The sequence below is a fragment of the Corylus avellana genome, chromosome 6 (genome assembly GCF_965113065.1).
Source record: "Corylus avellana chromosome 6, dhCorAvel1.hap1.2, whole genome shotgun sequence".
NCBI classification, from domain to species: Eukaryota; Viridiplantae; Streptophyta; class Magnoliopsida; order Fagales; family Betulaceae; genus Corylus; species Corylus avellana.
The window spans coordinates 8,394,683-8,418,598 of record NC_142495.1 but is presented as its reverse complement, the minus strand read 5'-3'; the positions used below and the strand labels follow the sequence as shown (position 1 = coordinate 8,418,598).

The following is a 23,916-nucleotide window of genomic DNA, read 5'->3' as shown; positions in this document are numbered from 1 at the left end:
ACATCAAACCTATTTTTTGAGAGAAGGTTGCCGATTTTTTTCCCCATCCTTTCCATCTGGTCTTCTGATTTCTTGATCAAGCCTTCGAACATAGTTATGAAACTAACTAATTGTTGCTCAAGCCGATCAAGATGTGAATCCTCTATAGATCGTTGATTGCTATAGAAAACAACCAACCTGGCTGCTCTGATACCAATTGTTGCGTGAATGCTTTAACATACACGTAACGGAACCTAAACTATTTAGATTCGTTGAAGGGAACCTAAAACCTTTTCAAACATAAAGTTTGGATTAATTTTCTGGCCTTTTTTTTTTTTTAATTATTATTCATAACATAATGCCTTTAAATAAGTACACTATTACAATATTTTCTAGGACTGAGTCATCAGCTTTTATCGGAATATAAATTAGGGCTAAGTCATCAAGACTCTTACATGGAAATAAATAAAGACAATATCAAATAAAAATAAACACAATATAATATTCTACCGTATCATATATTTTAATATATCATAATATTAATAATTGTTCCGCATAAACTTAATTCTCGTAACAAATTGTTGCTCCGTTTACTTCGACATAAAATGGTTTCCAGAAAATATTTCTGCATTATACAGTGTTTACTATGATGTAAAATAGTGGTCAATGAAAAATATTTTCTTTTTGATTGATAATTCTTCTTTAATTTTCGAAAAATAGTTTACGGTTTTTAAAACCTGATAGGTCCCAAGCAGAGAATAGAAACATAACCAATATTTAATACAATATAAAGATAATACACGTTACAAATCTCCACTTATGGCTGGAGTTCTACAACAATACAAACACATAAACACACCTTACGTTCTGATACCCCTAATGGGTCCCAGTCAGAACAAGATAATACTCCACTTAGGGGTGGGAGTTGAACCACAATAGAATTAGAACTCTACACCAAAATCCTCCCTATTACCCCCACTAAATAGTATTTAAAGACTATAAGTATTACGAACATTGCCCATAACACAACCCACGTTATATGACAAGTTATCGTAATAATTGAAACATAAGTAGTGGAATGGAACGTGTGTCTTGCAGTTTCTCTCCACATCATGGGCAGTTACTAACATGGCCTAACAAAATCGTAAACTATTTTCTGACTTTGAGCATCTTATTCTCAAATCGACGGGCCCTGCCAAGACCCGCCCAGGACCTCGCAGGGACTTGATCGAGACTCGCTCAGGACCTCGCCAGAACTTGCCTGGGACCTGACTGGGACCCGCCCAGATCTGCCTAGGACCCACCTGGACCTGCCTAGGACTCGCCTGGGACTTGACCAAGACCCGCCCGGGACTTGACCGAGACCCGTCCAGGACCCGTCCGGGACTTGACTAGGACCCGATCGGGACCCGGCTAGGACTTGACCAGGACCCGCCCGAGACTTGACCGGGACCCTGTTGAGACCACCCCAGGACTTGATCGGGACTCGACCAGGACCCGTCCGGTCGTCGAAAAACATTTTCCGGTATTTGGTGTGCACACAAAATCATATTAAACACTAAATTCATGATTTATTATAAATAAAAAATTCCTATCGGGTCTTGGGCGGGTCCTGCCAGGGTTTCAGGCAGATCCCCGACGAGGTCCTAATAGGGTCTAGGCGGGTTCTGGGTGAGTTGTAGTGGGGTCCTTGCGGGAGTCGGTTCAGACACCTCTAAGACTTGGTCAGGACATTTTCGTAATTTAGTGTTTAATATGATTTAATGAAAATATAGATATATTAAAAAAATATAATTTTTTTTTTTGATTTTCCATGTGTGCGGTAAACGCCGTAAAATGTTTTTGGCAGAAAACATTTTCAGGGAAATGACTTTCTTGAAATATTTTTCGACGAAAACCTTTTTACGTCAGAGGCTGTTTGTATTTGTTCCTCCTCTTTTTTTGCTTTTTATCTTTTTTTAATTTTTAGTTTTTTGAAAAAAGAGCTATTTGCTAATCATTCGTTCTAGGTTTGAAAGCATAGAGGCCCTGTTCTTATCTCAGCTGGCCCACATTTCTTTATTTCTAGGCCAAGTCCAAAGCTTTTATTCTGGGCCCCCAATTTCCTCAATAAGACAAAAAAAAAAAAAAAAAACAAAAAACGTTTCGAACGCGGACATAGTAGCCCCAGGAGCATCTGTGAGAGAAGAGTGGGAGAGCTTCCACTGAACCTCGGAAGGCTCTTCTTCCAATAGCTAGTAACCCTTGAGGTATAAATTTAATTTTTATTTTTTATTTTTTTAATTCGTCAAATAAATCTTTCTTTGTAATTTGCTGCTTTTAAGCTTAGATTCATTATATATATATATATATATATATATATATATATATATATGTTCGATCTGGTTTGACTCTGTTTTTGTCAATCACCAACTTCCATTTCTGTATAAAAAGATACGATCGTACGGATTGTGTAAAGCTTGTAAAGAATTTTGGATTAGAAGCTCGCGTTTTTTTTTTTTTGGGGGGGGGGCAAGGTTGGACAGATCTTCCATACTCTAATAAGTTCTTGGTGTTAGTGACAATTAGATGATGTTATTAATCATGTAAATGATATAGATGCTTATGCGTCTCTTTTGGAGTTTTCATTGGAGCAGTAATTTTAGTTTGTTACCGTTAAATTATGGTTTTATTTGAAATTCTGGAGCTGTTGGAACTGGCAGGTAGGGTAAATGAAATAGTAAAGGTGTTATTATTTACTAGTACTGGTAAAACCAACCTGACTTTGACAGCGCAGTAGATTGCATCACGTAAAAAATAGCACAAAAAATATAAATTTTCTCAATCTGTAAGCATGGCTGCGAAGTAATTACTAAAGGGTAGTGTTTTTTAGGCCCTGGTAAATGACATATCAACTCTTGGCGTATTTCTTTGATGGGGTTTCTGTGTAGGACGTGTTTTACTAATAATTTGCTGCTTGTGGCTTCTCTTGCTCAATCTGTGTAATCATTACATAAGACCTGTCCCTGCAGAAGTTTCTTGTATAATGTATGCATGTTAGAGTAACATATAGATGTTATAGTAACATATAGATGCCTTTTTTTTTTTTGGCGGGTGGTGGGGAATTCAGACATTGTTTGCTGTTGTAAAGTACTAGTATTACATCACTCCTACAGTGAGTGAATTTATTATGACAGTGGTGAACCAAGTATGCTTCTGTGGTATTTCTCTTTTAGTGCTTTTTGGGTTCTATTTTCCTTTTTTTGTTTTTGTTTTTGAACTTGAAGGGTTTTTAAGTTAATATACTTTTTCAATTGAAATTAAGCAATTTCTCACTTGCGCATGTATTTCTAGGCTGGTGTAGCTGTTATTGCAGTGTATCATAACAACAATGGCAGATGGTCATGAAACTGATAAAAATATTGAGATATGGAAAATCAAGAAATTGATCAAAGCATTGGAAACTGCAAGAGGCAATGGTACCAGCATGATATCTCTTATAATGCCTCCGCGCGATCAAATATCTCGGGTGACTAAGATGTTAGGTGATGAATTTGGGACCGCTTCAAACATCAAAAGTAGGGTCAACCGGCAGTCAGTGTTGGCTGCCATTACTTCTGCTCAGCAGAGGCTGAAGCTTTATAATAAGGTTCCTCCCAATGGGCTGGTGCTTTATACTGGAACAATTATTACTGAAGATGGTAAGGAAAAGAAGGTTACGATCGACTTCGAGCCTTTTAAGCCTATAAATGCATCACTCTACCTCTGTGATAATAAGTTTCACACAGAAGCTCTAAATGAACTCTTAGAATCCGATGACAAGTTTGGTTTTATTGTCATGGATGGAAATGGCACCCTTTTTGGGACATTGAGTGGAAATACGCGAGAGGTGCTTCATAAATTCACGGTTGATCTACCAAAGAAGCATGGAAGAGGAGGACAATCAGCTCTGCGGTTTGCTCGTCTTCGGATGGAAAAGCGACACAACTATGTGAGAAAGACTGCAGAACTTGCCACACAGTTCTTTATTAATCCTGCTACGAGTCAGCCTAATGTTGCTGGGCTAATACTTGCTGGTTCAGCCGACTTCAAGACTGAGCTAAGCCAGTCTGATATGTTTGATCCTCGATTACAAGCGAAGATATTGAATGTGGTTGACGTTTCTTATGGAGGGGAAAATGGTTTCAATCAAGCCATTGAGCTTTCCTCAGAAATTCTAGCTAACGTAAAGTTTATACAAGAGAAACGGTTGATTGGGAAATACTTTGAGGAGATCAGTCAGGATACTGGGAAATATGTTTTTGGTGTAGATGACACGCTGAAGGCTGTAGAAATGGGTGCTGTAGAAACCCTTATTGTGTGGGAAAATTTGGATATTAATCGGTATGTGCTGAAAAACAGTGCCACTGGTGAAGTTAGCATAAAGCACTTTAACAAGGAACAACAGACTGATCAGAACAATTTCCGGGATCCAGCCACCGCCGCAGAGTTGGAGGTTCAGGAGAAGATGTCCTTACTTGAGTGGTTTGCCAATGAGTACAAGCGATTTGGTTGCTCACTTGAATTTGTCACCAACAAATCCCAAGAGGGATCTCAATTTTGCAGAGGGTTCGGTGGGATCGGGGGTATCCTTCGTTACCAGCTTGACATAAGATCATTTGATGAGTTATCTGATGATGGAGAAGTATACGAGGATAGTGATTAAGAACCCATCAACTGTTGTTTAGTGCCCTCGTTGGAGGGTGTTGTGAAGGTTTGTGCCAGGTTCGATGGAGTCTTTGTTGCTGCTGCTAGCTGAGAGATTTGAAACTCCAGTTTTCTGTTATCGTGCCGTTTTTTCCCTCTTGATGTTTGGGAATTTTGGCATTATATCAAACCAGTATGTGATTCCTCAAGGTAGAATATGCAGCTTTGTTTTACCTAAGGAAGTTGGTCATAAGTTTAATCCACAACCTGGTTGGTTTGTTTTATGGTTGCTTGAAACTCAAGCCATTTGCCATTGTTGCGTGATGACATAAAAAAATTTGTTTCAGTTTATCTTGTGAAGCCTGCTATGGTTTTGATTCATGCCATTATTTGCTGTGGTCTTCTCTTGCGGACTTCATGGTTCAGTCCAGACAGGTTATATTGATCTTTTATTGATATTTGCTTCCATTTTTCCAAAGGCTCTTCATTGAAATGGTTTTTTACATAGCAAACGAAAGAGAGATCAAAAGAGGCAACAATCTTGCCGTCATTACACGCAAAAAACAGTCATTTCGTTGTACAATTCCGTCAGGGAAAAGAGAACGGGAAACACAAAAAGAACAAGAAAAAGATGTAGCAGAATGTATAAGAAGAAAAACCGTTTTGTACAATGAAATGGCAAATATACATCCAAGACCAAAAACGTGTACCCAAATGCATTGCAGCAAAAGTCCCTATTTACCAAAATCTTAAAGAGCCACTATAGTTTGAAGGGGGAAGGAAAATCATATAGTAGGCTACGCAAAATTCCCCTAAAAGAACACTACAATCCACTGCTGATTGACCTAAACGCAGGCAAGTTCGTTATGGTGAAACGCACCACTGCTGCGAGCAGCTCGAATAAGTATCCAGGACAAACCCATGGTTCTTTTTGTTCTTCAGTGCAACAAATAAAAGCTCTAGGTCACTCTCATTCTCTCTCTTTCGCCTTGCCAAACACCTTGTTGACACCAGATATGGTCCTCAAGAGCTGTTTCGAACACATGTCCTGCGCCTGCGTCGCATTTTTCGCTCGACTGGCTCTTACCCAAGCAGGTTCCTGCAGAAGCAAAGTCCCATGCTCTTTGTTCACTTATTTTAATTGTTAAATTGAATTGATTCGTATTCTACTCATAGGAAGAAAGTGGAGATTTTTCACAAAAAGGGAAAGAGAGTCACCTCGGGAACAAAGCGGGAGAATCCAAACTTAATCAGCAGGAGGAGATGTTCCATGACCAGAATAGCCGCAAGACCGGGTTCTATGCTCCAATTCCCCTCTTGATCATATAAACACACTAGAATTGCACAGTTGGTGCATATTGACATCACTATCAGGAACTGAATTTTGAAAGAGACATCCCAAAATCAGTATGTCATTGATACACAAGTAAATAGAAAACCAATGCTGTGACAAAATGAGCAACTTTTGGGAATAATCAATAGAAAACAGTGATTTCCACTTTCTGTAGTTGAAGACATTTGTATGAACAATTCTGATGTGTTGATATTTAAATGTAAAACTAGGGGTAGATGTTCTTCATCCAAAAGAATACTTTATGTTTCCACAGATTTTAGTACCTGAAAAATGTTTAGCCAAGCTCCAATATTTGTGGCAGCACGAGGGATGGGCCTTTTAAACATGGTAAGCAGCTTTAATGCATCTGTTCTGATTTCTGTAATGTTGTTCTGCACAGCGTGGAACTTCATCATTCGTTACTTTACTAGGAATCAAAATGAACTCATAAAAGGAAATAAAAAATGGTGGAAATACCACGAAAAGCATTATATACCACAGCAGAGAAGGCAAATGCAAGGGGGAATGCACAGGCAAACATCATGATCATTCCAAACTGCAATGCCAACTCCAAAAAGTCTGCAGGTGGATGTTAATTTTAATCAGTCAAAGACATGGAAATATTCTGAAAATCCCATGATTGCTTTGAAACAGCAAGAAAGTGAAGGTATCCAGTTCTAATTTCCAAGTCTACAAAACGCACAAGCTCTTCATTTAAGATCAAAACAGCAAGCAGCGTTATCATTGAGAAAATTAGAGACAGAAAAAGAAAGGCCAAATTCTCTAGTACATCAAGCATATGTTTCATGTATCCTATCCAGTATTTGCAATTCTAACTCAAAGAGACTCCTCTATACAAAACAAAAGGTCTTCTTGATGCAAACAAAAATTATATTTATAATACTTTGAGAAACAAAATAAAATGCTTTAGTTGCATACGATTCCAATATGTATCACTATCTTGTTATACAGTTAAATATGTTCGGCATATTACCATCAAATAGCCCATCCTCAAGCTCCTCGCCGATGCTTGCGGAGTAAGAAGGCTTCAAGTACTCTTTCTCTACCCTAGAAGTAAACTGGATCTTCCCTGTTGATGATCCCTTTTCACGTTTTTTCTTGTTTCTTGACACCAGAAAGATGCATCAGCCCATGTTCAGGCAACATTCAAAGAAGGTAAAATCACCCCGAGATGACAAACAGAAGAAACTTACCTAACTCTGTACTTTTTGTAGCTGTACTTAAGATAGGGTAAACTATTTTCCAACAAGTTCTCCACCACCTGGACAGCATTTACAGTTCAAGAACATAACCAAGCCAGGAAGTAGTGAAAATCTAAATCAAATGAACTGAAAAAAAAAAAAAAAAAAATCTATTTCACCTGATACACAAGCAGGCGCTGAATTAACACTTGGCGGAGAGTCAAAATATTGCGGTGCAGGAGGGCATGATAGAAGATTCCAATGTATGACTGCATGAAATAAAGACCAAAGACCTGCAAGAGCAGTGAAGGCCTAAAGTGCTGTAAATATCCCCACAAAGGACCAGAGGGATCTAGTTAAAATTCTAGTCAATACCTTGTAGACCAAGCTGTCGGCCCTTTTTTCTGTGGTTTCATTGTTTTCGTACTTTATGAGCTTGACCGATAACTTGCCCCCAACCCGTGTAAAATACTGAATGACAAAAAGATAAATGGCTGTCAGCGCAAACCTGAAAAGCAAAAATAAAAAAGAGTGTCATCTTCATGCAACTAATCCATGAAGAACTAAACCTACGAAAAAAAAAAAAAAAAAAATCCATGAAGAACTAAGACAGCATATGGAAAAGGAAAAACAAACGTATAGTATAAAAAGTTGGGGAAAATAGGTCAACAGGAATTTACACATCCATCCCTTCATGTGGGGAGCCTAAATCTGTATTGAAATTGATTTGACAAGGACGTTTGAAGAGAATGTGAGAACAACATAGAAGAATCTGTGTTTTTATGAAAAGGAGTTGACTGATAACTGCAGTAGTAGAACTTGCCCAGATAAACCTTCTAAAACTTCATCTCTTTGTTATGCCAACAGGATGTTGCAAAAGAATTATGAAGACTGGTAGTAAAGAAGATAATACTGTAGATAGAATCTAACACTTCTCAAAGGAAGCTTTATGAAGGTGGGTTGCGTTAGCATCATCATCTCACTTGGATACCAGAAAAGAAGTTTGGATCGGAATATGTTTATATTTACTTATTGAGACGATTTAATATGATATTGACTTCAAGTAAACACATGAAAAAGGTATAAGAGGGCTGATATACATTGGGGGTATCCAGTAGAAAACAACTCCAGAACACACATTCTTGTTGTATCCAAGGAAATGATTACATGATTTCTTTCCTTAAGAAAACTATCAAAACAAAAAAAAAAAAAAGCAAAATGACTGAGATTCTTACTTCATAACGTCAGACCTGATAACCTCGTAAAGATGAGCATAGGCCAACTCAAACGGTAATTGAAGACATATAATACTCAAGATAACCATAGCATCATTTCTGAATCTCATGAGACACCCAAACCACTCATTTCGTTGGTATGCTTCTTTCTCGTTTGTTTTATCGGTCCCCCATTTTCTTAATAGTTCCACAGGTGACTGTAGCGAACTCCACTCCATGCCCAGAAGTTTATGTCCCAGGTCCACTCCAGCTGAATAACTGATCTGCCATCTATAAAAGTGAAACCCAAACAGCATAGAACTTGACTAACCATAAATGGAAAATATAGATAAAAGATTAATGCCAAAATATAATTTGACCAACCTGGCTAAAAGGGCGGAGTTTTTACGTTTCCAGAACTGGGAAAACATTACAGCCCACAGTATTACACCTATGAAGAAAAGAGGGAGCACCAATAACTGCAACGACCTGAAAAAAGGCATTTAATATAAGCAAGCACATTATTTATCTATAAACAATATTGTACCAGATTCCCAAATAGAATAAAATCAAAAGCCTGCAGGGAAACGGAGAGTAGTGTAGCCAACCCAAAATCAATTAACTGCAAAGTGATAGCAAATGCAGCTGGGAAGAACATCCACCGTGTATACATTCCAAGGAAAGCAAAATAGATTGCAATCTGCAAAGTATTAATTCCTTGTTACATGTTTGCAAAATCATTATTAAAATAACTGACAAAAGAAACTAACATTTTAGTTACACTTACCTTTGTCCCAAAATATGAATAAATCTCATCAATTGGTTGATTCGTAAGGTCCCACCAGTTGAGTGCCCAACTTTTAAGGAGCTTCTTCCTCTGTACTTCATCTATCAACCAAAAGTCATCTTACTTTGGAATTCAGATGAGACCAGAACTGCACACAGTTTTGTGATTAGTTAACATACCATGCAAAGGAAAGACTTGTCTTACAAAATGCTCTGATTCCAATTTCCGAACTAAACATTCACCAACTTCCCAGTGGAACTCTTCTCCATCAAATTTTAAAGTTACAGCAGACTGGCTCTTGTTCACCTGTAAAGTTCAGTCTGTATATGAGCTTACTAAGAGATGCAATGCCCAAACTATATATTGGGAAACAACTATCATTAAAATAAAATAAAAAATAAAAAAGAAGAAAAAAGAAGTAAGAAAATCAGATATTAGAGCCTAATCACTGGCAATAGGAAACTAATGACCGCAAAAAATGGTTGATTGAGGTAAAAGAAATACTCACATTTAAATGGATGTAAGGTAAAATTATAGAAAATTTATTAGAAAAACACATCTTTGCAATGAGAACACCAGAATATTGATAGATAGGTATTAGTATATAAAGAACGACTCACAATCCCATATATTAAGTGATGGTAGCAATGAAAACGCTCACACCAACTGAACAATGAACGATCAGGCTGTCTCACAAAAGCTTCAACCTCCTCCCATTCAAATTGTAAATCCATCCCTGAAATACAGCGAGTATATTAAATTCTTCAGTTAAAGAAACTGCATACTTGCTCATGAAAATCAAGGAATTATAGTATTTATAAAAGAGGACAACTTTGAACATGTCAAATAAGGCAAGGAGAAAATTGTAACCACATAATCATTACCAATGTGAGTCCTTTTCTTTAAGTGTAATTCAGCAGCAGCCCTTCCCAAAGTCTCCAAAGGCGCTGCCAGCTGAAACAGAGATTGCTAAAATCAGCAGCTCAACTTTGCAAAGAGTTCCACTTACTTTACTTCAGGTCAGACAGGAGGATACAGTAAAAAACAATATAAAATGAAATGCAGCCCAATTGTATGAACTTTCTCAATTCGGCAAAACCCAGAACACACCATGAACGCCTAAATTGAGGACTCGGAACAACATTTTCTGCCTTCCCACCTCCTACCCATTCCCCCCCAAAGGGGAAGAGGGGTGGGGGGAGAGAGAAGACAGACGCGGAGGATTCTAAAATGCTTCTTTGGGCTTATTGGGTATGCTAGTAAATCCCCCTCATACGATAAGCCAATAGAACAAAGTAAATTAAGTAATATCCAAAAAATTCATTCCACCGCATGTGCCTGTCAACTAATACATCACAGTACATTAAAAGAACACCATAAAAGCTTTAAGAAATTAGGCAATACCTATGCAGTACATATACATACAAGCATATAAGGAAGTGCATAATACACAAACCACAAAAGAAAGAAATTCTTAATTAACTCATAAATGAATCATAAGATTTAATAACATGAAATGTAAATGGTAAGTATAAGCACATGGCATAACAAAACAGTTATTAATATGACTGAGTGAAACTTCATGGGGGAGAGAAAAAAAATGATTGTAGAGAGACGAGTAGAACATCAAACCTTGATAAACTCATCAGCAATGCCTTGGACTCTTTCAACAATCAAACCTACCTTCCTGAACTCATCAACGAGAACCTCCACACAATCACAACCCTCGTTTTCGTCCTTCAGATTCCTCTTTGGAACCACCACCCCAATCTCAAAAGCAGTCTGTTCCTCCTCAATCCCATTCATTTCCAATGCCACTCACCCTGTCCGCCCTCAAAACCACCGAAATGCCGGAAAACAAATACCGAGACTTCAACAAGAACTGAAAAGGCCAACAAGTAATTCTCTAGATTCAGTAGCCCATGGCGCTTGCATTAACCAAAGATGGAATTTTTCTTGGCGAACTGGCTCAAATACCGAAATGGGTCGACGTTTTTGGGACCAAAGGGATATTTTACACCCCAAAAAAAAAAAAAAATCCAAATGGGTATCAGTATTTAGAATCAAAAAAGCTGGTAGCGACACAAAACGTGAATTTCTGTCAAAACAGCAATTTGGGTCCTTGAGAAGACACCGCTTTTTCCGAGAGAGAGAGAGAGAGGGAGAAAGAACACTGGTGTCTGAGAAATCGATAACAGCTGTTGCGAGGGGGAGACACATAGGAGAATGTGGAAGGAAGCGGACACGTGGGTTTTACGGGGTTGGCGGTTTGTTTTGCAATTTCGGAACGTAAATGTTAGAATTGAGTGGAGTTGCGGGCTACGACACCCTACGGGCCTACGCCTTCTCCTCGGTTTCTGTCAAATTGCAATTTGAATCTTTGACCATTTTGTTTATATTCCCCCTCTTTTTATGCAATTTGCAATGTTGCGGAGGTAAAAGTTTGCGCCTTGAGGAATCAAAGCATTAAAAAGGGGGAGGGATTTGTGCATCAAGTATACGAACCCTACGCTTGCGTTGAAATGGAGCAGAGCAGACAGGACATCCATGATATGCTCATCTTTTGTTCACATGGCGTTTGGTGATTGGAATTATTCATGCACATCTTCTTTTACAATTTTCTCTTTTTGAAGTAACTTCTATATTTAGACCACGTTATTTTAAAAATTATGTTTTGTATGGAAAAATTAAGTGCTCTAAAAATATACTTTAATTTAATATATTCAATTGTAATTTTAAAAAATTTATTCTAGCCTAATTTAAAGAAAAAATTTATCCCATTTTTTAATACATGGGAGATATTAATTGACTCTTAATGAAGAAGAAATCTAATATGCTTAAGATTGATTGCATTAGAGGTTTTTTTTTATAAAAAAAAAAAAAATAATAATAATAATAATAAAACTTTCATCTATTTTCCAATGAATCTCAAATATTTGTAATGTCCACCAAAACTTTGTTGAATGGATCTTGTGATGTGGCTTTTAAAATCATCAATAGATTAAAAGTCAACAATAATAATTTCAAATTCAACGAGAATTTTAAAAGTCACATCATAGTTAGGAGGACACCAAGAAAACACTAGAAGAACACCTAGCATTTCCCAAAACGAATTCTCTTAAATCTTGACCAACACCTATATAAATTGAGATTTATTATATGTTGAACCAATTATATATGAACAAATTCAAGCTCAGCATATTACTTTTTTTTTTGAACTAGTGATCTCTGCTTCATGAGCGTAATCTCCGGCTATTGAGCTACTCCTTTGAGACTATGGGCTGTCATTGTTGGTATTATGCAATTGTTAATGTTAAAACTAATATATGATGAATTGGTAAATCTCTTGATGTTATATGATGGGCTTGTGACTGCATCATTCACCATGATCAAGGGCATTATAGGTAGGGGAACGTTATCCTTTGTTGTGTAGTCTAGTCTTTGAAAAATGCTCTAGGACTAGAATTGGTAGTGGATATTTTCACATATTAGCATTTATTTTTACTTCATTATTTACCAAATTTATCACTTTCTATTGTGTATAATGATGTCATAAATAATGATATATATGGCAAATAATGAAGTGATAATAAAATGTTGACTATTTATTTAAAAATAGTTGTTAAGATTTGAAGAAATATTCTTGTTAAAAACTTTAGGGGCTATTGATCCAATGAGATGAATAGTAAAAAAATATTTAGTTACATCTTTCTTGGAAGAAATTAAAAAAAAAAAAAAATTAATTAACATTTTGTAGGGTAGTTCTCACCTCCAATTGTGTTACTATCATCACTTCTAACTTCTAGTGAATTCCCAGCTATAGATAAAAGGGTAAGAATGAAGAGAATAGGATGCAAAATGTGAAAAAAATTAATTAATTTTTTGTTCTTTTTTTTTTTTTTTTTTTTTTTTTTTTTTTTTTAACTCATCTTAGAAACAATTTAAGACTTTAATTAGTCGTGTCTTAAGATCGGGTTCTTAAGCTATGTTTGTTAATGTGTTTTGATGGTATCTTTTGTTTTTTTGTTTTAAGTGTTTTAATATGATAAATGTCAAAATATTTTTGAATTTTGAGTTATTTGTTAATATTTTTTATTGAAAACAAAAAATAAAAGAGTTTAATACAAATACAACTACTTCTAAATACCCATTCATTTTAATACAAATATAAGGAGTTGATGTAATATACAACATGTATAATTTATTATCATGAAGAGAAGAGCTACTCAAATCTAATACATATTGATTTGGGAAAACTTTACTTACTCCTTACATCACTTTTGTAATTATTTTTTTAAAGTTAAAAAACTCTCAATTTAATGTATCAAACTTCTAATTTTTTGCAATGTCACCTATCAGTTAGGTATTTTCATTAAATCTTATTAAAATTCTCAATATACTATTGTTTTTTTATTTTAAAAAAAAAATTGCAAAGATTTAGGTACGAGTATTTTTGCAAATTCTTTTAAATTTTAACCAATGATCAGCCTTAATTTTTGCAATTTTTTTTTATTTTTTTTCAAAAAACAATTATGGAGTATTTTGATAATTTTGACATCTCATCTGTTAGGATTTAACGAAAAAACTTAACGAATAAGTGAAATTGCAAATAATTGAAAGTTTAAAACACTAAAGTGAGAGTTTTTAAATTTAAAAAAGCAATTACAAAATAGTAAAAGTTAATAGGGGTTAAAAGCAAAGTTTCCTTTATTAATTTTAAGCATCGCCGGTGCTTTAGGTGTAAACTTTATATTCACCGTCCTTGGAGGCGGAAGGTTTAGAAACAGAGCTGGTGAGCTTTTGAAGACCCTTCTGAAACCTTTGGAAGAGTTTTGTTGTTTGGAGACGGGATAAACGGAATCCGATGGCGTCCAGATGCCAACCGCTTCTCCCACTGAGGCCAACGATTATTCCTCCGTCCATCGAAAAAGTGAACGGCGTCCCTTCTTCCACTCCGTACGGCCCAAATGTTCTTCTGTTGCTCTTGAATGTGAGTGATCGGATCACCGGGCCGCCGCCGTGCACCACCGGGCAATAGTGGCCGCTCACACTCACTAGGAACTCCTCTGGGCATTGCAGCTTAATCTCGGCCGTTTGATTGCCTCCGATGCCTCCGTGCTTTTCTGCTGTGACGGGCTTCCCGTTCTTATCGTAGACCACACGGATCGAGTCGATGCAACGGTCATAAACAAGCGTGATTTCTCTCACCCCATGGTAGGTCCCATCGTCCCAGCTGGTCCCACCATTTCCACCCCATGGTCCGAGCAATATTATGCTCTTCTTTTTCTCATTTCCACGATCCTTTCCACTTTCCTAAAAAAAAAAAAACATTCTTATGAAAACTCACACGTTGAAGAAGGTAAAGGGCACAAATAAATAAAATGACGTGGCGGTGAAAATTATTTTTAATTTTTTTTTTTAAAAAAAAGGTTAATTGAATGATTAATTTATATTATTACGTTATCAAATTATAGGATAGTTGTATAATAATCTATTAAATAATTATTGATAGTGCAAATTTTTATTAAAACATAAAAATATAAAGGTAATGCTACTCTTCACATCTATTTTATACTGGGTTTTAAGCTGTTTTTCATGTCAGAAACTTAAAAAAATAAAAGTTGTTAACCGCTTGTCGGTCAATATAAAATATGTGTAGAAAATGAGTTTTTTATTTATTTTTTAACGCTCGAGGGATTTTATCTTTTATTGTCATAAAAAGATAAGTTTGGGGTCATTGCTATTGTGGGGAAAAAAAAATGATGAATTTGTATAATTATGCTTATAGTTGCAATTATGTAACTTCACAAATTAATTTTACAAGATGAAGAGTGATTTAGATGACATAAAATAAGCGAAAAAAAGAAAAGAAAATTCTTGTAAAGTAGTATGAATTCAAACTCAACTAAAGATAACTTCAGGAAAAAAAAAAAAAAAAAGGAGAAAAAGCAAAAGAAGGTCCCAATAAAGAAAACATTCTTGGTTGCTTTGGCCCAAGACTAGAGGCACCGGATGAGGATGATTTCAAAAAAAGGAAAAAGAAGAGCCTTTAAGAGTGACTGAAACTTATGTAACTCAATCAATATTCATTAAAAAAAAGAAGAAGATGAAAACAGAAGCAAAAATGGCCCCAGATAATAAGAAACTATTGAACAAAAACAAAGATTTCTTACCATATAAATTGATATGAGTGGGGAAAGAGGAGAAGAGATGCTGGGCTGTAGAGCTTAGCAGAAGAGGAGAGTTGTGAAATGTGTTGTAAAAGTGAGATGCTAAATATAGAGAAGGAGTGGGAGATCTCTATCAGAATCTGATTCTATTTTTCAGCACAAGGAATTATGCTTTTGCTTTAAACATATATATAATCTTTTTGGTTCCAAGTTGATTTTCATTTTTCTAAAATAACAATTCAATTAAATTACTCAAACCCCACCATTGGAGGCATTCTGTAGATTGGGTGATCCAGGGAAAAAGAGGGTAACAGGAAGTGGAAAAAAGCCTGTCAATGATGGACATGGCTAGGAATGCAAGCTTCTCTCACACCTTTATCAAAGCTGTAGCAGCAGGCTGGCTTGCAGCCCTTTCATCTTACATCATGAGCTCTCTCTTTCTCTCCAAAATTGTTTAAAAATTCCTGGTGGGGCTTTAAACACTCAATGGGTTGCTTCCCACTTGGTGTTTGAAAGCATTCCCGAAAACTCCCTGGACCTCCTTTGTAATTTTTTTTTTTTTTTTTTTTCTTTCCCTTTTCCCTTTCCCTCAAAAAAAAAAAAAAAAAAAAAGGAGAAGAAGAAAAAATCTCACCCACAAGCCCTGGAAATCCACTTGCCAACCAACCTCTCCAGGTGCCCTTGTCAACTGCCTCATGAGGGCTAATAATAAAGCCCTTTATGTCCATATTGGGTTGCCAAATCCAACCACCTGTGGGGGCAGGATTCTCAGTTCAAAAATATCTCAAAAACTCCACATTCCTCCAAGCCTCCCTCCCTCGGCCTCCTTTGTTTGTATCCCAAGTTCCCAACTCTAGGAACACCATTCAACAAGGTACTCCATAATGAAATAGCAATCTATGTGGATTGAGAAGAACATATTCGACTACCAATAAACATGGTACTGACTTGGAACATACTCCAATGTGGGACTAAAACCAACAACCTCTCTAATGCGGCACTGGATAAAGGAAGAGAAGAACTGCGTCTTCAATTCTATAAAGAACACAAGCTACGCATAGCTTAGAGAAGAAAAAACACACAAATATTTCTATATTTTTTCAAATATTCATGTTCAGAATTGTAAACTGCATTCTTCATATAATGAGCTTTCTTTAAATAGAAAATATAAAGCTTTCAAAGAGAAAATCTAAATAAAGATAATTCCTCAACTACAACTAATTAAAATAATATTCTAATGGCAGATACCAAAACTTAATAAGAAACTAAATCACCTAAGAAAGAAAGTATTACAAAATCTTAAATCTTAAAGGCAATAAAAATAAACTAAAGACGGACAAGTAAAATAAATGGTAAAATCCTAAACCTAAAATAGAAAACCAATAAAATTGACTTTTGGTTGGCGTCAACCAAATATGGTTGACAATAAGTAGTGATCATTACAAAATCTTTCATTCTATATTTTCATTGTTTATGATCAAACAACGTTGCTCCAATATTATTATTGACATTTTTCTTATTTTCGTTTTCACCGAAAATGAGTAAATGTCGTCCTACATCACTCTCCCTCCACCCTTAACTATGGCGGTCGTCCCAACGTAATCCAAAACTAGTTGTCCGGGACAGCATAGTTGGAGATGATTTCAACCAAGTAATACAGTCAGACGCCCTTTTAACGGCAGCTGCTTCAAAGTTCTCAATCTTGATGTCCTTCAGAAAGTGCCGCCAACATTTATTCTTTTGAGTGTTGTATGAGCAGCAGCTTGGATTTTCTTCTCTGTCCATTATCTTTCGATATACCAACTGCACATCAGATAAACAACAACAGGGAACACAGTTAGAAATATGCCTCCAGAAGGAACAATCTCTACGTTTAATTCTTTCACAGTAAATGTCCAGTCAAGACAAAGGTGGTAACATTATTGTGCAAGGGAAAAAACACATCATACGTTTGCATACACATTTTTGACAATATATCGACAATGTCATCATGTTGTTACAAGAAGTGTAGCTCTGTAAGACACTATCATACCTCGGGGAATTCCCTGCTAGAAGAAGATGACACTATTGATAGGGTCTCTGGGTGCCACGTCCTCAACAAATGATCTAATAAATCTTCAAAGCTCATTGATTGTCTGATTATTTCAATCTTAAGACCACGAAATGGAGGGAGCAAGATTTTTCTCAGTTCTTCGTATATAATGGTATTCTAAATTGGCAATGGCAAACAGGAATTTTCTTAGGGTCAGAAGTAGTAAGTAGATAAAGAATCATAATTTTTTGCAAGTTAAAAGGAAAATACCTTTTTGGAGTGGACAACCAATTTTAAGCCATTGCAATTGTTGAACTTTGAAAGAAATTCTCTCAATCTACCAAACCATAGAACATCAGCCTTTTCAAGGCGCAATTCATTGCTAGCTCTGTATACTGGGTCAAAAGAAAGTTTGGCCTCCTTTAGACATAAAGGATTAGGAAAAGAAATAGGCATCTTATTACCCTTATACTCGAATGAAGAAAGATTTGGAGTATCTATGTCTGCCTCTATTAGATTTGTGCACCCTCTCAAGGCAAGTCTTTTGAGCCGTATACTCGAAATTGTTATATTCTTCAATTTATTGCATTTGCTGAGGTCCAATTTATCAAGGAGAGGAAAACTGGCAAAGAGATCTTGAAACATTTCGTCTGTAATGTTGGCATCCACCAATGTCAAACTTTTTAAACGTACACAAGCAACCAAGTCAATTTGGCAAGGCGTGGATTTTTTCCCGCAATACCAAAATGTTTGAAGATTTGGAACTTTAACTTCGATATTTTTTGGTTCATGGCAAAGGTGCACCTCAAACCTATCAAGTTTTAGAAGACCTGAAACCCGCAGATCTTTCAACCCTGTGCAACGTATGAATCTCAAATCCTCAATTAAAGGGCAGCTGGAGATTAGATCCTCGATTGTCTGTTGATCAACAAAGAGATCTCGTAAATACAGTTTTTGAAGCTGTGGAAGCTTTATATCACCAAGAGATAATAAACCACATCCACATAACCTTAATCCAGTCATTGTTGTTGCAGCAAAAATGGTCTGGGGCAAACTGTAAAACAGAACTTTCCCAACAACATGGAGATCTAGCTCTTTCATGTTGTTTTCAATTGCAACATTAATCCACCGATCCAGATTCCGGGCTAGTTCTAAATCACAAGAGGTAATATATAGCACCAATTTATGTATACTTAATTTTCGCTGCAGGTGGCTCTTCAAAGAGTTGTCAACGAAGTCCTTGAAGGCCTTCTCCTTGTTCCTCGTATCCAAATATCCCTCTTGTTCTTGGATCTTTCGTTGGTCAAATTTCAAAATGGATAATGAAGTCCATATATCTCTCCACCTTTTGGACAAGATACTGGTTCGAGCTGCATCTTTTGCATTATGAAGGAGAGAGAGGATGTAATGGATGATATGTCCAGGCAACTGGCTGATCTGATCCATGGATTCAACTGTTTGGTCCAGGATATTTAAATCTTCTCCATTTTGCTTCTTTCTGAGCCTGACACTCTCATCAATTGTGTTGAAACCTTTTCTCTTTCGCTTTCTTCGAACACTAGGTGCGTGTGAGACCAAATCCATAGGGATGGTTCTCTCATCAACAGTGATGGGATCTCTTTTCTCTTCCCGACTAGACAGTTTCTTCTTCACACTTTTCTGGAGGACTCTCTTCAGCATCATTTCTATTCCACTTCTAGGATCCTGCTTGCCGTAGTATTATGTTACATTAGACTAAAATTTTCCCGTCATGAAAATAATATTTATGAAAAGAAAAAAAAAACTGAAAACAATATCCATAAATATTATCATCACAAACCTTTACCCATTCTATTTTAAAGAAATAATCTAGTATAAATATGACCGCAAACCTGAACCTTGTGATTCAGACGTTCAAGATTATCAAATTTGATAATAACATTGTCTCCAAGCTTGTGACATACAAATCATTTGGAAAGATTTATTCAAGGGTCTATATAAGGATTTTTAACACAGAATGCTTATTCAATCCACCTCAATATATCGCAAGATAGATAACTACATTTTATAACACCAATCCAGAAAAAGAAATATTTACGTGTCACCTTATTACTAATTGAAATTAATGATAAAGTTCCAAGAATGGTTAAGGGCCATTTGCCCAAAGATTTAAAAGACAATTGAAGCAGGTTTCAATATATTCTACTTTAACATGCTACTTATCAAAAAAAAAAAAATCTACTTTAACATGCTTCTTGCAATTAAGTCAAAAACACAGTAGACAAGAAACCCAGTGATGCCAATTAGGCAACAGAACAAAGAGTTCTACTAAAATATAAAAGGAGATTAACACAGAGGGATGATTGTTTTCTTATGGGTTTACAACAAAATTTGGTTGTGAAATCTACACGCAATCACACTTGCTAGCAACGCAACTAAGGTTAGCTGCATGATTCAAGCTCAGCATATTACTCTATTTTCTTTCTAGCATAACCTTTGCAAAAGTTTTTGTACAAAACCCATGTTATAGGTCTTCCTGAAATCTTTAACATCTAGAATTTCAAATGCAAACTAAAGACAAGAAATATACCTACCAATCCTAGATTGCATTATGAGTTGATAAAGCAAGACTAGGATTTCTTTTCAGAAAGAAATTACCGCACTATTAGGTAAACATAGTGCACATGGGTTGGACAAAACTAGAATTCTTTCTAGGGTTAACCTTCTGTGCCCCTTTTGGGGTTCTTTTATTAGTAGCTTTTATTACTTAAAAAAATATATTTGGTAAGAAAACTTTTCCAAAAACTGGATTTAGTAAGATACAGTACATTCGCTTTTACTGATATGTTGATTACTTAAAAAAATCAAGAATAAAAGAAACCAACCAAAAATATTTCCAGAAAACTAAAATAAAAAGAGAATCTCAAGACTCCCAATTTTTCCAAGGAAAACTAGACTCAGACGATTCAAGAAATTTATTACCTTGATTTTTTTGGGTTAACTACAGATTATGCAGTGTTAACGCCAGGGTAAATCCCGAACACTTGAACTGTCAAATACCGAAACACTAGGTCAATCAGGACTTCAATCTCGACCAACAATGTGGGTGCATACCGCAATTCAGACGATCCTAGGGACAAATTTATTACATTTGACGTGAATTTCATAAAAAGAAAAAATTTTTTATAAGCAATCGCATGAAATTCAAATAGGCAGGCTTCGATTTTGTCAATGGGGTCCCAAACAATTAAGAAACAAAATTTTCACTCTTTCCTTTACGTATAGTTTCTAGGTAAACAAACAAAGCATCATCAGCCGTCAAAAGATAAAAATAAAACCTTTTCTGAATTGTAAATTCAAATAAATACATACATAAGAGCACCAACAATGAGAACAAAAAAAAGATCACCGAGGAAAGTTACCGCGCAGAGAAGGACGGTCTCAGGCCTCTGCCGCAGAGAGAGAGAGAGAGAGGGGGAGAGAGAGGGGGGGAGAGCGAGGGATAACCAAGTATTTGTACGGTTGTACCCTTTGTGTACACATTTAATGACGCCGAAAAGAGTATAGACTAGAGATTGGATTGTTTGGATGATGTTATTGGGCCTAACTTCTCAAGCCTATTATTAATAGTCCGGTTGGGATTATAATTTTAATAAGTACGATTTTAAAAATATAATTTTAAAAATCGTACTTATTAAAATTGCAAAAATATTTGATAAAACATGTAAAAAAATATTTTTTATTAAATATTTGTTATGAGAAATCGTAATTTTGGTTTAAATTTACACATTTTCAAATAAACATCCTTAGCCTGCTTATAGAAATCGCAAAGTTTTTTCCTATTTTAAATTAAGTATTTTTTAAATCACAATGCTAAACGCCTTATGTTTTGCTATATCTTTTAAAAATGCAAATTATTTTTAGGAAATCGTAATCCCAAAGCACTCGAATTTTTTGGGTCCTAACCAACTAGTGTCGACAATTTTTTGTATAACTAACTAATGGATAGAAAATTAAAAGTTTAGGTTTGAGGAGCTTGACCTGTTTAATAAAATGAGTCGAGATATTGTTGACATATATAGTTTTATATTCATAGTTCAGCATGACTCAAATATGACATGACATAATGACATGCAATTTTTGACATGATCCAGGAACTCAAGATAGAATTAGAAGGTTAGGTTGATGTGTTTAACTCATTTAATTAAATAAGTTGAGTTATAGTTGACTTATATAGTCTTATACACATATATTGACATGATTTGAACCCAACACACCAATACGAATTGCCACTCATAATCTCAAGCGCATAATAATTAGGAAAACTGTAAGTGTATGAGTAGATGATTATGAAGATAAATGTGGAAGAATTTGATCTTAAACTCAAAGTTTAGTAGGAGAAAATGGATTTGACTTAGATGTTGTTGAAAAAATTTAGGAAAAAAATGTGAAATCAGTCCATGTGGTTTACTTGATTTATAATTAACTTTCAGTGCATGTGGCATTAAAATGAACTTAGACGCCAAAAAAACAATTTAGTTATTATAGTCAAATTGCGTCTAAACATTTAATGGATTTTGTTAGGTGCTACATTAGCGCCACTAAAATGACAACATGCATCACTCTTAATAAAAATAAATAAATATATTAAAAAAATAAATATAAAAAAACTTAAAAATTTAATTAATTAATTAATTATTTTTTATAAAAACTCAATGCTACACGACCGTTTGCTACTTTGCTTCAACATTCCATGCGTAGAAAAAAAAAAAAAACAAAAACAAAAACAAAAACCAACTTTCAACTGTACATGTCCAAATGTAGACAATTACAAGGAAATTGATCATCTCCAATTAAAATCAACTAGAGAGGAGTCGGTCCTTTTAAGTGAAAAGCAAAATTGTTATTTCATTTTTTTGTGACAATTTTGCTCTTCATTTTGAAGGGACCGACTCCTATCTATTTGATTTATCTCAATACCAATTACAATGATAAAAAGTTAGTTTCAAATATGGAATTATGATTGGACTCCAACGTGAATAATTAAATGAGAGAAAAAATTAAATAATTAGAAGATGGAAAGTCTCCTCGTTTGGGTGTGTGATTTTTTTTCTATTCTACTTAACTTAACTCAAAATTGTGAATATCGAGGAGAAAAAATAATTGAGATTATGTTTGAGTTGTTTGAAGAATATAAAATTTAAGAATAAAAAATTTAATTAAAAATTAAAAAAAAAAAGAAAAAAAAAAAAAAAGAAAAAAAAAGAAAATTTTTGGAAAGGTTTTGAACCACCCCTAGAGGTGGCCAAGTCATCCCCAACAGTAGTTTGGGGTGGCTCGGCCACCCCGGAACAGGCGGGGATGGTTGAGCCAACCCCCAAAAAACCACTCGGGGGGTGGCCAAGCCACCCTAGGGGGTGGATTGGCCACCCCCGAAACGGATGGGGGGTGGGTCAGCCACCTACATCAGCTACTTGGGGTTGGGGTGGCCGATCCACGACCATAGGGTGGATCGGCCACTCTCAAAACTAATGGGGGGTGGCCGATCCACCCCTAGAGAGTGGATCAGCCACCCTCAAAACTAATCGGGGTGGCTTGGCCACTCCCAAAAACCAGTCGGGGGTGGCTTTTGAGGGTGGCCGATCCACCCACTGGGGGGTGGATCGACCACCCCGAGACTTTTAGGGATGGTCTGGCCACCACCTCTAAATATATATATTTTTATTTTTCTTGATTTTAAAAATTTTTAGTTGTTAAGAATATATATTAGATATTATTCTAGGGTTATTTCCTTCTACAACCTTTTGGTGTAAATTTTTCTTACATATTGAGTGCACTTGGAAGGTCTTATGACAAGAAAATAGGATATGTACTTGAAGAGGACTCTGCGATGAAACTGATAGATATCGTGGCAACAATATCATAACGCCATGTGTGTATTGATTTCCTCTGGAAGGTGGAGGTAGTCAAAGTTTTTACAGGCATCGTCTCCATATTTGGCAATGTGTATGAATTTGAGCGGGTTGTGGAAGATATGTTTCAAAGGTTCTTAGAAACCCTTTATAAACTGTACAGAACACCTCTAGAACTTGAAATTTATATGGTGTTAGATGCATACCTTTATGTAGAATTTGACCTAATTCTTACCAAATACTTTTCTGATGATTTCGGTAAAAAGGCATTGCATGAAGGCAATGGTGAGAACTTTCATATGGAGATATGCGTCTCTACCTGTGAAGGAAAGGGTTTGGAAACGTGTTCATAAAGGCATCACAAGTGAACGTATAATACGAGTCATTCTCGCGTCACTGGCACAAAAAATAATTGCCGAAGGTTCCATAAGCATCAGCAACGTAGACCTCGGCACAATGTTCATGGCCATTGTGCTGCTTGTGAAGAAGATTGCACAAGATCTACCGAAACCGATACTCTGCATTGCTCTTTGTAAGTTGCTGACCACCGTTTTGGCGAACCCATAATTCGTCACATATCTTCACGGTCCTCTCTTTCCAAATCCGTCCAGGGTGGGACTGCTTAGGTCATATCGTAAAATGT

At 35.9% G+C, this 23,916-nt stretch overlaps 4 protein-coding genes across 5 annotated transcripts; 1 reads left to right on the top strand and 3 right to left on the bottom strand.

Annotated features, from left to right (window-relative positions):
* Positions 1-2,131: 2,131 nt before the first annotated feature.
* On the top strand, positions 2,132-4,995 carry LOC132188535 (eukaryotic peptide chain release factor subunit 1-3). Its single transcript, XM_059603026.2, has 2 exons — positions 2,132-2,228; positions 3,313-4,995. Exon 2 carries the CDS (start codon positions 3,350-3,352, stop codon positions 4,661-4,663), a length of 1,314 nt encoding a protein of 437 aa, XP_059459009.2. The 5' UTR covers positions 2,132-2,228; positions 3,313-3,349; the 3' UTR covers positions 4,664-4,995.
* Positions 4,996-5,263: 268 nt separating this feature from the next.
* LOC132186950 (anoctamin-like protein) lies at positions 5,264-11,654 on the bottom strand. The gene is made up of 16 exons (XM_059601078.2): positions 10,813-11,654; positions 10,065-10,134; positions 9,801-9,916; positions 9,360-9,486; positions 9,181-9,281; positions 9,002-9,093; positions 8,778-8,882; positions 8,415-8,684; positions 7,555-7,687; positions 7,359-7,472; positions 7,192-7,259; positions 6,972-7,102; positions 6,474-6,556; positions 6,262-6,369; positions 5,863-6,021; positions 5,264-5,743 (listed from the first exon to the last, which is right to left on the bottom strand). The coding sequence occupies exons 1-16, from the start codon at positions 10,984-10,986 to the stop codon at positions 5,615-5,617; spliced, it is 1,980 nt and encodes a 659-aa protein (XP_059457061.2). The 5' UTR covers positions 10,987-11,654; the 3' UTR covers positions 5,264-5,614.
* Positions 11,655-13,843: 2,189 nt separating this feature from the next.
* Positions 13,844-15,470, bottom strand: LOC132188442 (Mannose-binding lectin superfamily protein). The gene is made up of 2 exons (XM_059602885.2): positions 15,354-15,470; positions 13,844-14,493 (listed from the first exon to the last, which is right to left on the bottom strand). The coding sequence occupies exons 1-2, from the start codon at positions 15,354-15,356 to the stop codon at positions 13,915-13,917; spliced, it is 582 nt and encodes a 193-aa protein (XP_059458868.1). The 5' UTR covers positions 15,357-15,470; the 3' UTR covers positions 13,844-13,914.
* Positions 15,471-16,672: 1,202 nt separating this feature from the next.
* Positions 16,673-20,869, bottom strand: LOC132187107 (F-box/LRR-repeat protein At1g55660). 2 transcript variants are annotated; one of them, XM_059601282.2, is made up of 4 exons: positions 20,784-20,869; positions 17,653-19,086; positions 17,383-17,559; positions 16,673-17,153 (listed from the first exon to the last, which is right to left on the bottom strand). In XM_059601282.2, the coding sequence occupies exons 2-4, from the start codon at positions 19,063-19,065 to the stop codon at positions 16,926-16,928; spliced, it is 1,818 nt and encodes a 605-aa protein (XP_059457265.2). In that variant the 5' UTR covers positions 19,066-19,086; positions 20,784-20,869; the 3' UTR covers positions 16,673-16,925. The 2 variants fall into 2 exon arrangements, with proteins under 2 accessions (XP_059457265.2, XP_059457266.2); XM_059601283.2 differs by having other exon boundaries at positions 17,383-17,499.
* Positions 20,870-23,916: the final 3,047 nt, after the last annotated feature.

Bases quoted from the DNA above. Each gene is read 5' to 3' on its own strand.
- LOC132188535 (XM_059603026.2), top strand. From the start codon at position 3,350: ATGGCAGATGGTCATGAAACTGATAAAAATATTGAGATATGGAAAATC.
- LOC132186950 (XM_059601078.2), bottom strand. From the start codon at position 10,986: ATGAATGGGATTGAGGAGGAACAGACTGCTTTTGAGATTGGGGTGGTG. The intron at 7,260-7,358 runs GTGAAATAGATT...AATGCTGTCCAG, and splicing joins AGCGCCTGCTTGTGTATCAG to GTGGTGGAGAACTTGTTGGA. The intron at 7,103-7,191 runs GTAAGTTTCTTC...TCTGGTGTCAAG, and splicing joins TACAAAAAGTACAGAGTTAG to AAACAAGAAAAAACGTGAAA.
- LOC132187107 (XM_059601282.2), bottom strand. From the start codon at position 19,065: ATGATGCTGAAGAGAGTCCTCCAGAAAAGTGTGAAGAAGAAACTGTCT. The intron at 17,560-17,652 runs GTATTTTCCTTT...TTGCCAATTTAG, and splicing joins TGGTTGTCCACTCCAAAAAG to AATACCATTATATACGAAGA. The intron at 17,154-17,382 runs GTATGATAGTGT...TCTGATGTGCAG, and splicing joins CTAGCAGGGAATTCCCCGAG to TTGGTATATCGAAAGATAAT.